The following is a 14,150-nucleotide window of genomic DNA, read 5'->3' as shown; positions in this document are numbered from 1 at the left end:
CAACAGAGTAAAGAAACGCATCCGTATAAAAATTATCCCATTTCTTTATTCTTTTGTAGTACATACAAAATAATTCTAATCAGGCTTATTCAGTAAAACAGATTGTTATATTTTGCACATCATCAACCCCTGATTGGACATGTCTGGTTGTGTCAATACAATGTGACCCCAATCAGCAGTCTGAAGTTTTTTTCATTGCTTATAACTCAAAATAAACAGCGTGCAAGGCACACTGCTCATAATATTTCATACATATGCTTGTTTGTATAGAATCAGATATCCATGCTTTGCTCCAGTAATGATTTGCTCTCGGTAGCAGTCCTGGCTATTTTCCATAATGACAGAACCCAGGGGCTTTCATTGTGCACAATGTTCTGGCTATACAGCACAAACATGAGTCAGTCACTGCTGGAGGAATCCGATCGGCTTGAAGAAGATGAGGAATGGCTCTCAGGTTTCCCTTTTTTTTTGCCTTTTTTGTGATGTTTTTCTTTTTTAGGCTTTTTCTCTTTCTTGTGACTTTTACTCTTCTTTGCTTTGGGGCCATCTTCTGAATCACTCGATGAATAGGATCTGCAATGAAATAATAAATGCAAAAAGTATTTTTACTTCATAATAGAGTGTGGGGTGCATTTAGAATCTACGTGGGTTACAGTCACATCTTCTTGAAACCTGCAGGTGGACAATACTTAACGGAAGATCAGCATCATCTCTTTAAATATTACTTTTACTGAGAGTTCTTTAAGGCTCCGTTCACATATGTGTGAATTGAATATGTTTTGAACTGCATACGAGCTGGTTCATATATGTCCGGGGTGGCCGCGGCCCATTTTTAAAAAGAGTCCTGTGTGTTTTTTAGTTTAGGTGTAATTTCATATAAAAATTCACACCTGAACCAGTAAACAAAACCACACCGGACTCCTTTTAAAGACCGCGCTGAAACCGCAGCTGGACATATGTGAACCGAGCCTTAAAGTATGAATGATCAATATTCATAAAATCAAAACTAGTGTTTGTATGGAAGGAAATTTCAAAGTGGTTTGCTTCTTTTTCAGGCTGTATTCCATCACAAATACATTCACAAACATGTTAATATAATAAGTAAAACCACAAACGCCTGTTAATGCACAATAAAAAAAAATAAAAATAAATGATATCAACTGTGTTTCTAATTAAATCCTTAAAAGAGAAGTATGAGTTTTTTCTCCCCCTTTTATACTTGCCTAGGTGCATGTAGCATGGGACCGATGCTGCATCTGTCCCCTGCTGTCTCTGCACTGAGAACCGAGCGACCGAACATCGCCGATGTCTCGGTTCTCACAGATCTCCGAGCGGAGAGCTGCTGCCTGTCAATCAGCAGCTCTCCGCTCTGCCCCCCTCACACTCACTGGAGCGCTGAGCTGTTGAGGGGCGGGGAGCGGCCATCTCAGTCTCTTAGCGGCTCGCTGAGAGTCTGAGACAGGCATCAGTCCAGGCACCTGGCGGATCCAGACCGTATTGTTGTGATGATGCGGTGCCTGGACTGATTCCAGTGATGTCATCAGAGAGCGGATTTCAGACCGCTCTATGCTGAAAACGGGTCACAGGAGTGCAAAACGAATTGCACTCCTGTGACCCTTGGGAGAAGCCCAGCCAAACGAGCTCAGGCTGGACTTCTCCTTTAATAACCCTTAGTTACACATTATCCAGTCATTTCTCCCCTTGTCCTTTTAACCTCCCTGGCGGTATGATTATTTCGGATTTTAGGTGCTGAAAGCGGTACCATTATTTTGCATGGAAATTTGGCGTTTTATATTGTAGGTCTGTAAATCTTAACAATAACACACTTAAATCTGTCCAAACCAGAGTCTAGTAGATATCCCGGGTATGATAAAGTTTGAAACACAAAAACATAAATTATAATATAATAAATAAAAATAAATAATTAAAAAAAATTTTAAAAAATAGTAATAAAATTAATTTCCCCACAATTCACTATCGCTCAATTCTGCAAGTGTTCTAATTTATTATCGCTGTTTTCTAGCTGGTCTAAAGCCACTTTTGACGTAAAGGGACACTTTTTGGTTGCTATGGACAATCTCCAGTTTCCAGGCAGAAAGAACAGTGTATATCATGTAAAACTGCATGCAGGGCATGGGCCAGAGCACTGGGGACAAAAGGGATGTGAAATCATTTCATACAGTACTGTAATCTGTAAGATTACAGTACTGTATGTGTTATGATTTTGACAGTTTTTTGAATTTGCCGCCAGGCTCCGCCCCCGTGCGTCGCGCCGCTCGCAGGGAACGGAGCCTGGCACGGAGAGGCTTCGGAGGAGGACGGAGCCCTCGGACACTGCGGGGGACATCGCAGGATCCCGGGGACAAGGTAAGTAACGCCGCCCCAGGATCCTGCAATGCGATCCCGAGTGTGGCTCGGGGTTACCGTTAATGGTACTGAATTTTAACCCCGAGCCACACTCGGGAAAACCGCCAGGGAGGTTAACAGAATTTTTTAATTTGTTCTGTTTCTAATTATTTTTAGTGATACTTTTAAAAATGTGCAAGACTAAATAAAAGTGAATTTTACATTTTTTTTTAATCCTGAAAATACTTTGACATTTTTATTTTTTATTTTTTTAATTGTTTTTATTCAAAAGAAAAAAAAAATCTACAAAAAAGGAAAAAAAAGAAAAAGAAGACACAAAACAAAAGAACAAAAAGAACACACAAACAATAAACCCCCTAGAACGCTACATACTATTAGCAAACTTGTCCCCAAACCCACCCTTTCTCCCCCTCATTCAGAGGCCTCTAAACAGAAGAGGCCCATAAATGTAATTTAACCACTTAACAACCGGCCCATAGCCGAATGACAGCAGCAGGGCGGTTGCTTAACTCTGGGATCACGTACTATGACGTCCTCCCAGAATTCCCCTCTCTCGCGCCCCCGAACACATCAGTGACCGGACCCGGCGCATCACGGATGCCGGTAAATGGCTGCTGATCGCGGGCGTTTACCATGTGATCGCTCCGTCAAATGATGGAGCGATCACATGTAAACAAACCGGCGTCATCTCATGACGCCGGTTCCTCTCCTCCCCTCTCTGTACTGATCGGTACACTGTGAGCGGAGAGGGGGATGGATCGATGGATGGCAGCAGCACTGTGGGCTGGATGTGTAGTGCCCACAGCGCTTCACAGCCATCCATGCATCCATGCTCAGCCATCCCTAATGCTCTGTAATGCCCTGCAATACTCTGCAATGCCCCAGAATACTGTGCAATACTCTGCAATGCCCCAGAATACTGTGCAATACTCTGCAATGCCCCAGAATACTGTGCAATACTTTGCAATGCCCCAGAATACTGTGCAATACTTTGCAATGCCCCACAACACTGTGCAATACTTTGCAATGCCCCACGACACTGTGCAATACTTTGCAATGTCCCGCAACACTGTGCAATACTCTGCAATGCCCCGCAACACTGTGCAATACTTTGCAATGTCCCGCAACACTGTGCAATACTCTGCAATGCCCCGCAACACTGTGCAATACCCCGCAATACTCTGCAATACCCCGCAATACCCCACAACGCTGTGCAATACTCGGTGATACCCAGCCATACTCTGCCATATCCAGCCATACTCTGCCATACCCAGCCATACTCTGCCATACCCAGCCATACCCAGCCAAATACCCGGCTATACTCGGCCTCTGTATGTGGCCAGGCTGTGGAAGTCTCACACATGTGGTATCGCCATACTCAGGAGGAGTAGGAGAATCTACTTTGGGGTGTAATTTTTGGTATGTACATACTATGTGTTAGAAATATTGTATAAATGGACAACTTTGTTTTAAAAAAAAAAATGCGTTTTAACCACTTCCCGCCTGCCGGCTGTCATACGACGTCCTTGACTTTGTGCGGGGATATCTGAATGATGGTTGCAGCTACAGGCATCATTCAGATATCGGCTTTTTTAGCCGGCGATTCCCTACACCATGAGAACGATCATAGCGGCTGTTCCACTGCTTGATCGTTCTTATGGGAGGCGAGAGGGGACGTCCCCGCTCCCGCCGCCCTCCGTTGCTTCTACCGACTCACCGCTATGATCAAAGCCAGGGTCTTTTTTTTTTTTTTCTTAATTTCAGGCTTCCTAGCCTAGAGGTGAGATGTGGGGTCTTATTGACCCCATATCTCACTGTAAAGAGGACTTGCCATGCCATATTCCTATTACAAGGGATGTTTACATTCCTTGTAATAGGAATAAAAGTGGTCAAAAAATTTTTTTGGGGGAAAAAAGCATCAAACTAAAATAAATAAAGTAAAATGAACAATAAAAAAAAAAAAAAATTTTTTTAAAGCGCCCCTTTCCCTGTGTGCCTGCATGCAGTAGCGAACGCATACGTAAGTCCCGCCCACGTATGAAAACGGTGTTCAAACCACACGTGAGGTATCGCTGCGATCGGTAGAGCAAGAGCAATCATTTTGGCCCTAGACCTCCTCTGTAACTCAAAACATATAACCAGTAAAAAATTTTAAAGCGTCGCCTATGGGGATTTTTGAGTAGTGAAGTTTGGCGCCATTCCACAAGCGCGTGCAATTTTGAAAGGTGACATGTTGGGTATCTATTTACTTGGCGTAACTTCATCTTTCATATTATGCAAAAACAATGGGCTAACTTTACTGTTTTGTTTTTTTTTAAAGCACAAAACTTTTTTTTCCAAAAAAAAAAAGTGTTCAAAAATTGCTGCGCAAATACCGTGCGAGATAAAAAGTTGCAATGACCGCCATTGTATTCTCTAGGGTCTTTGATAAAAAAACATATATAATGTTTTGGGGTTCTATGTAATTTTCTAGCTAATAAATGATGATTTTTACATGTAGGAGAGAAATTTCAGAATTGGCCTGGGTGCTCCAGAACGCCTGATGGTGCTCCCTGCATGGTTGTCCTCTGTATGTGGCCACGCTGTGTAAAAGTCTCACACATGTGGTATCGCCATACTCAGGAGTAATAGAAGAATGTGTTTTGGGGTGTAATTTGTGGTATGCATATGCGGTGTGTGAGAAATAACCTGCTAATATGACAATTTTGTGAAAAAAAAAAAACAAAAGTAAAAAAAAAATAAACTTGATTTTGCAAAGAATTGTGGGAAAAAATGACAACTTAAAAAAACTCACCATGCATCTTTATAAATACCTTGGAATGTCTTCTTTCCAAAAAGGGGTCATTTGGGGGGTATTTGTACTTTTCTGGCTTGTTAGGGTCTCAAGAAATTAGATAGGTCGTCAGTAATTCAGGTGTGATCAGTTTTCAGAGATTGGCACCATAGCTTTTGGACTCTATAACTTTCACAAAGACCAAATAATAGCCACTGATTTGGGTTATTTTTACCAAAGATATGTAGCGGTATAAATTTTGGCCAAAATATATGAAGAAAAATTACTAATTTGCAAAATTTTATAACAGAAATGAAGAAAAATGCATTTTTTTTTTAAGATTTTCCAGTCTTTTTTCTTTTATAGCGCAAAAAATAAAGAACCCAGCGGTGATTAAATACCACCAAAAGAAAGCTCTATTTGTGTGAAAAAAAGGACAAAAATTTCATATAGATACAGTCATGACTGAGTAATTGTCATTCAAAATGTGAAAGCACCAAAAGCTGAAAATTGGTCTGGTTATTAAGGGGGTTTAAGTGCCCAGTGGTCAAGTGGTTAATAGGTCTATTTGTAGTTTTTTTTCACTCAATATTGACAACGATCAGCCCAAGCTTCATACATTTTTCTAATTGGATCCAATTAACCACTTGAGTCCTGGAAGATTTTACCCCCTTCATGACCAGGCCACTTTTCGCCATTTAGCGCTGCACTACTTTAACTGTAATTGCGTGGTCATGCAATGCTGTACCCAATTAAATTGATGTAAATTTTTCACACAGAGTTTTCTTTTGGTGGTATTTGATCACCAGTGGGTTTTTTTTTTGTGCGATATAAATGAAAAAAGACCAATAAGGAAAAAAACTAATTTTGTACTTTCTGCTATAAAACATATCCAATAAAAAAATGAAAGAAAAAAAAAAAAAAAAATCGAATTTCTACATAAATTTAGGCCAAAATGTATTCTTCTACATGCCTTCAATTAAAAAAAAAATCCCAATAAGTGTATATTGATTGATTGCATGGAAATCAGAGAGTCTACAAACTATGGTGTATATACTGGAATTTTTTTGATTACTAATAATGGTGGTGATTAGCGACTTATAATGGGACTGCGATATTGCGGTGGGAAAACTGACACTTACTGACGCGGGGGGGGGGGGGGACTGACAAACTGACACTAATACAGTGATAATATACTGTAAACGGTCACTATATTAATGACACCGGCTGGGATGGGGTTAACATCTCCGGGTAATCAAGGGGATAAATGTGTGCCTAGTAAGTGTGCCGCTTTTACTAAAAATCAGTTTGTTTCTTCATCCCACTTTGTCAACACAGGGCTCTGTTTAAAGAGTAAGGCTGGCCATACATGTTCAATTTTCTTGTACAAACTTTCCTTTAGATTTACCAAAAAAACATAATATGAGGTCAAAATTAAGCAACACTTACAATTGTATCAAATTGGGCAGAACCCTTGCACTACATAATTGAAGATAAATCTAAAGAAAATTGTACAGAAAATTGTAAGAAAATTCTATAATGTATGGCCAGCCTACTCCATTTTTGTCGTGAAAAAAAAAAAGCATTCCTATGAGTGATCTATGTACATTGCAAGAATTTAACAAACTTCATTGCAGATTTCTACATTTTGCTATTCTGACAATATAGTTGTTTGTCTGTGTCCAAGTGAATCTGTACGAGAGTGATTTTAGAATTATCAATTAGCTGCTGCACCTACAGGGCTCTAATGAGAAAATTAGCAGGGTTTGCATCCCTTTAGTGACTTCTCTTTGGCAGTATCTCACCAAAAAATTACATTTTTGTTGCAGGGGATATGTAAAATATGACATGTATCTTAGTGCAGACTTCTGGGAAAATCAGTAAACCAATCACAGTATTTTTAGGGGGGGTGGGGGGTGGAATCAGACCTGCGGAAGTTCCATTTCTGGGTGGAACGCCATTTTAAACAAAAATACTACAATTGCTTTAGTCCATAGGGGTAAAATATGTGGCGAGAGTTAAAGTAAGAGATAAATATAAAGATTTTTAATAAGTATATACTGGTTAAAACAGAGATATTTTATTTTTGCCTTTTGCTAGGTAAGATTTTAAAGAGACTGGCAGTGCATTAGGTGACTATTGATCAGCAAAGGTTTGAAAATTGGCCAGCCATAAACCAATCATTATTTGCAGGTGTTCAGTACTGGAAAGTGGTTCTTGCTGTGAGAACATACCAGCTAAAGCTATTGATCAACAATGGATTGAGAAGTGACCTATCAGTGTGCCTCTTTATGTAGAGCATAGCGGTTAGTCTCATCAGTTATAGATGTAAATTTACAGTAAAGAAGTCTAATATTAGGTCATATAAGTGACATTACTAATATGTTCACTTTTTTCCCCACATAAACTATGTTATAAAAACTACACTTAATGCTAAATCCTTAAATAAGTTTGTTTCCATATTTTCCCCTTTTATGAGTGAAAGTATAAAGTATATATAAGCCAAACCACTAAAAGCTCATATCATTTTTAACATGTGTTTTGTTGAGGTGATAATACTCATGTGGCTGATACTTTTTCACCAGTCAAAACTATTTTTAGGGCATGGCAGGTCACTTTTATTGAACAAAACAAAGTTCACATAGACATCAGCTGCCCACGCAGGGGTTTCTACCATCAACATGAAAAGTCAAATGAAAGCACCAAGCTACCTGGCTTCCTTGCCAGCAGCACCAGTGCTCTCCTTACCAATCTCTCTGAATGAATTGTCCAGCTCTCCTGGTTCAATTGGCCTTTGGCTCAGCGCCCCACTGCATGGCCTACGCCTAGCCTCTGGATAGGGGTTCTCCAGACATCCCGATAGCAGCCCACCTGACTCCTGGGAGGAGACCTGCTATCTCCTAGCTGGGGCTCCTCTGACCCTTGAATGATACCTCTTATCTCTAAACTGGGAGCTCTGAGATATCCTCAGGCTTGAGTATATAAGAACCCTGCACACCTGTGTACTCACACAGGCCACAGGCACCCAGCAAAGCCCTGACACAGGATTGAAAAGTTCCTTCCCACCCAATACACTTTGGAACCTTCAAGCTCCAGGCCACAATTTAGGACTACAGAATATAGAGAAAACCAAAAACACAGCTCTCTCCACTCAGTCTGGAACTTCACATTAGATCTTAATGCAAATCCTGTGTCATTTTCTCTTACATTTCCACTGTGGCAGGGCCTTGCACTGTCACACATGCTATTTTAAAGATATTTTTCAATATTCTAAAATAACACATGGCAATCCTACCATGAAAGTTATTGTTCTGGCATTTCCTGTTATGAGGCGACAACTCTCTCACCCTGTCACATGCACCTGTTATTATTACTACAAGCAGCCATGGTGACACACATTACGTAGCCACGGTCCATTTTTTAACGATCAGAAGGTTGGTTCAGAGCAGTGATGTGCAGATAACACAAAAGTAAGTTCATGTAGACAGGAAGGGGCTAAAAGAGTCTGTAGTAGATCAATAGCACTGATAAAAGGATGATAACATGTGAATACAAAATGGTATTTTAAAAAAAAGCTGTGACAAGTATTCATCATACATAGGGGAACATTTATAAAAGCAGCTATTAATGTGCAATCTGCATGCAAAAATGTTAGCATGAATGTTTGCAACTAAGCAACAGATCTAGAGCTGATTGACTATGCAGCTAAATAGTGACTGCCAGGCATCTGCCTATTTTCTTTCTTTTCCCACAATTTAAGCACCTCTTTTGCGAGTTAATTTAACAAGTTATAGACACCGAGTGTACTACACAAACAAAATGTAATCTAAAAACTTTGGAGTCGCAACCCCTTTTCTTACTCTGCAGCTCTCTGCATTTACTGGCAATTCCCAGCTGTCAATATGAAGATGTAATTGCAAAATATCATGCCCTGCTTCTTAAAAACGGGACAGTATTTCCTCTACACGTTTTCTCTAAGTATGCTGAAATTTTGTCTCTGATCATCTGACTTTCTTTGGTCTCTCCTACATAAAGAAGACCTCATGGACATTTTAATGCATAAACCAGATAAGATGAATCACACATGATCCTCCTTATATTGTGACTGGGATGAACCATTTACCTTTAACCGCTTCAGCCGCAGAAGATCTTACCCCCTTCCTGACCAGAGCACTTTTTGCGATTCGGCACTGCATCGCTTTAACTGACAATTGCGCGGTCGTGCGTCGTTGCACCCAAACAAAATTGACGTCCTTTTTTCCCACAAATAGAGCTTTCTTTTGGTGGTATTTGATGAGTAATGGCCGTGATCTGCAATTTTTATCGGGACTGCGACATTATGGCGGACACATCGGACACATTTTTGGGACCATTGGCATTTATACAGCGATCAGTGCTATAAAAATGCACTGATTACTGCAAAAATGTCACTGGCAGGGAAGGGGTTAACACTAGGGGGCAAACAAGGGGTTAATTGTGTTCCCTAGTGTGTGTTTAACTGAAGGGGGGAGGTGACTGTGTAGGGGAGATGACAGATTGCTGTTCATACTCTGTATGAACAGACGATCTGTCTCTTCTCCCCTCAGAGAACCGGAAACTGTGTGTTTACACACACAGATTCCAGTTCTAAGTGTGTCAGCAGCGATTGCGGGAGACCGGATCGCACTCGCATTGGCTCCGGGGGAGAGCAGCGGGGGCGTGCGCACCCCCCCCCCAGTGGTCACAGGGCAAAACGCAGTAAAACTGTGGCGGCTGGTCGGCAAGTGGTTAAAGATGCTATTACAACGATTATATTAGTATTATGATAGCGATGACAGTATTATTTGGGGTTTATTAACACCCACACTTCAAAGTCACAAACTATTCTCTCTATTTTTATGGAACCTGAATGGAAAATGTTATGGCATAAATTCACATTTCTGTTAGTATTCTTCACATAAAGACCTGTATTCAATTCTCTCTCTTCGGATCCGCCTGAAAAACGGACAGGCAGACCCGATCAGTCTGCCCATGTGAAAGGGCCCTTATACATAATTGGATTAGTGCAAACAAAAGATTCCTCATTCATACAGATATTACCACAGGATGGAGTCACCTTAAACCCCATTGTAGTTTCCACTTGTTTGCTGATATAATAAAAAGAGGTCAACAAAATGGAGAATTACTAGTAGTGACATCAGAGCCAACTAATAGGCAATAAGCTTGATAAATTGTAAGTATTGTTATTGCCGTAATATTTTTGGCTTTAGGAAGGAGAGTCCGTAAGACCGGAAAATGAAAAGCCCCTAATAATGATGTGTGAAGATCAACTTCCCAATAGCCAACATTGGCAAACAATTTTTTTTATCAAACAGGGTAAAAACTGCGCTAAAGACCCTAAATATATATGAAACCTCAAACCAGCATCTCTTCTGTGAGATATAGCACAGTCCCAAATTGTATATTCATATACAGAGTTGCACTGTAAATAAGATAGAAACTTAATGCTCCAAACACCAGTGATCTGATAAAGTCCAAACGTGATGCAAATACAGTGGGGCAAAAAAGTATTTAGTCAGCCACCAATTGTGCAAGTTCTCCTACCTAAAAAGATGAGAGAGGCCTGTAATTGCCATCATAGGTATACCTCAACTATGAGAGACAAAATGTGGAAACAAATCCAGACAATCACATTGTCTGATTTTTGAAAGAATTTATTTGCGAATTATGGTGGAAAATAAGTATTTGGTCAATATCAAAAGTTCATCTCAATACTTTGTTATATATCCTTTGTTGGCAATGCCAGAGGTCAAACGTTTTCTGTAAGTCTTCATAAGGTTGTCACACACGGTTGCTGGTATGTTGGCCCATTCCTCCATGCAGATCTCCTCTAGAGCAGTGATGTTTTGGGGCTGTCGCTGGGCAACACAGACTTTCAACTCCCTCCAAAGGTTTTCTATGGGGTTGAGATCTGGAGACTGGCTAGGCCTCCAAACAGATCTTGACTGCTCTCACTAAATCCAAAGAATGTAGTGACTTTTCTTACGTAGAACAGGGTTCTGGAAAAAATGAAGGTAGAACAACATCCTGGTTTAGATGAAAACCTGAAACCACCTTCGGCAGAAAGCTAGGATGAGGATCCAATACTACGCTATCCTTATGAATAATTAAATATGGCTCTTTACAAGAAAGAGCAGCCAATTCTGATACCCTTCTTGCAGAAGATATGGCTACCAGAAAAACTAGCTTCCTTGTCAAAAGGACCAAGGGAATATGTCGTATCGGCTCAAAAGGCTGTTTCTGTAATGCCAACAGAACTAAAAATTCAATTCCCAAGGGTTCAGGAGTGACCTAACTGGTGGATTAAGCCTCGTTACCCCCTGTATGAAGTTACAGACCAAAGAATGTGAAGTAGTCGTTGAAACAATACCGATAAGGCCGAGACCTGGTCTTTGATAGTACTCAAGGCCAGCTTCATCTCTAACCCCATTTGCAGAAAGGCAAAGATTCTACCTATGACATACTTTCTGGGATGCCAACCCCTGGATTCACACCAGGAAACATATGCCTTCCAGACTCTATAATATATGACTCTAGAAGCTGGCTTCCTTGCATTAATCAAGGTAGATATCACGGAGTCTGAAAGCCCACGATTCTTCAGAATGTGGGTTTCAATAGCAAAACCGTCAAATTTAGCGTTTGTAAGGTAGGATGGAACACTGGTCCCTGCGATAGCAGGTCTGGACGTGGTGGTAGGGTCCATGGGGCCCCTACCGCCATCTTTACGATCACTGCATACCAAGATCTTCTGGGCCACAAGAATCACCGACTTCCTTTCCTGCTTGATCCTGCAAAGAAGTCGTGGTAGCAGCAGCAGAATAGGAGGGAATGCATAAATCAGTGAGAACTAATAAATCTGTACCGTATGCGAGTGGATCCCTTGTTCTTGACACAAAGTTGTCGACTTTTTTTGTTGAACCTGGATGCAAACAGATCTACGTCCGGGATCCCCCATCTTTGGCATATAGCCAGGAAGATGTCGTTGTGAAGAGACCATTCCCCCGGGAACAACTGCTGGTGACTTAAGTAGTTCGCCTGCCAATTCTCTACCCCTGGAATAAAGCTTGCTGATATGCACGGCACATGCTTTTCTGCCCAGGTTAGGATATGGTTTACCTCTCCCTGGGCTGCATGACTTCTGGTGCCCCCTTGGTGATTGATATAAGCCACTGTTATGGCATTGTTGGATTGAATCCTGACAGGACAATTCCTCAACCTGAATGTCCAGGCCTTTAGGGCTAGGTGCGCTGCCCGAATCTACAGAATGTTGATGGGCAAGGTCCTTTCGGTTCTGGACCATTTTCCTTGGACAGTCGCCTCTTCCAGGACTGCTCCCCAACCTGAAATTCTGGCATCTGTTGTTACCACCTTCCAGGTAACTGGTAAGAAGCATTTCCCCTTCTGCAGATTCTTGGATATCCTCCACCAACTGAGCCTCTGGCACACTTTTGGCGACAAGCGCATCAGAAAATCTAGCTCTTGGACCTTCTTGTTCCAGGCAGACAGGTTACTGTTTTGCAGCAGTCTCGAATGAAACTGAGCATAGGGAACTACTTCAAATGAAGCCACCATCTTTCCCAACAACCTCATGCAAAGGCGAATAGAAGGACCAGTCTTCGCCCCGACCACCTGAATCAGCTCCTTTATGGCGCTGATCTTTGCCTGGGGTAAAAACACCCTCTTTTGGGCTGTAGCTATAACCAGACCCAAGTACACTAGTCTTCTTACTGGCTTTAAAGAAGATTTCTCTAGGTTGAGGACCCAACCTAGGCATTCCAGGTAGTTGACTTTAGTGACCATGCTTTGGTCTAAGCGGGCTACCGACCGGTCTATAAAGAGCAGGTTGTCTAGGTATGCTATAATTGTTATACCTCGAGTCCTTAATCTGGCCAGAGGTTTTGTAAACATCCGAGGTGCAGTAGCTAGACCGAAAGGCAAGGCTACAAACTGAAAATGACGTTTTTCCACTTCGAAGCACAAATATTTCTGATGAGCGGGGAAAATAAGCACATGAAGGTATGCATCCTTGATGTCGATTGATGCCAGAAGTTCTCCTCCTAGGATGGAGATTACTGATTGGATTGATTCCATGTGAAAAGAGCTTGCTTCAGGAACCAGTTTAGATCTTTGAGATCTAGAATGGGTCTGACATCTCCATTTGGTTTTGGCACTGTGAAAAGGTTTGAATAAAACCCCAACCCCTGCTCTTCCATGGGGATCACCATGATCACTTTTTGCGACAAAAGTCGGTCTAACGCTTGAAAGAGAGACTTCCTTTTCTCTGGATCTTTGGGGACATCTGACCTGAGGAAACGAGGAGACAGGAATTCTCGGAACCCTAGTTTGTAACCTAGAGCTATTGTGGAGACCACCCATTTGTCTCGAAACTCCTCCTGCCAGGCCCTTGAGAACTGCAGAAGTCTCCCCCCCCCACTAGAGCGAGTGGGGCACCCCTTCATAAAGAGGCTTTAGCGTTCTGTCTTGTAGGTTTCCTCCCCCAGGACTTCTTTTGTCCCTGGGGTTGACCCTGAGGTTTACCCCTTGAACCTGCCGGTGGAGGCCATCGCGACTGCCTGGAGGCTGATGCCCCTGGCACTAGAGAAAGAGCCCGTTTAAATGAGGGACGTTTACTTCTCTTCTCAACTGGCAAAAGGGTACCTTTCCCACTTGATATCTTTTGGATATATTTGTCCAAATCATCCCCAAACAGCTTTTCACCGCAGAAAGGAAAACCAGCCAGGAGCTTTTTGCATGGCACTTCGGCTGACCAATTTTTCAACCATAAGATTCTACGCATATGCACCAACCCAAGCGTAAGGCAAGAGGTTTATAGAATAGAATCTCTGATTGCGTCAATTGCAAAACAAAGCCGCTGCTAGCTCGGCTAAATCCTGGGCCTGCTGTTCAGGGAAAACCTTGAGCACCCGTTTCAAATGGTCTCTCAAGGATTGACATACCCCAATTGCCGCCA

General features: G+C 41.7%; 1 protein-coding gene across 1 annotated transcript in view; it reads right to left on the bottom strand.

Annotated features, from left to right (window-relative positions):
- Window positions 1-24: 24 nt before the first annotated feature.
- SREK1IP1 (SREK1 interacting protein 1) overlaps window positions 25-14,150 on the bottom strand; it is a gene marked incomplete at its 5' end in the record, with an annotated part of 82,289 nt that continues 68,163 nt past the window's right edge. Inside the window, one exon of the mRNA XM_073623569.1 lies at window positions 25-573. Coding sequence (XP_073479670.1) covers window positions 399-573 — 175 coding nt within the window. The remainder of the gene's footprint in view (window positions 574-14,150) is intronic.

The sequence above is a fragment of the Aquarana catesbeiana genome, linkage group LG01 (genome assembly GCF_042186555.1).
Source record: "Aquarana catesbeiana isolate 2022-GZ linkage group LG01, ASM4218655v1, whole genome shotgun sequence".
In the NCBI taxonomy this organism is placed as follows: domain Eukaryota; kingdom Metazoa; phylum Chordata; class Amphibia; order Anura; family Ranidae; genus Aquarana; species Aquarana catesbeiana.
The sequence above is the reverse complement of the archived record's forward strand: the minus strand, read 5'-3'. Positions and strand labels throughout refer to the sequence as shown.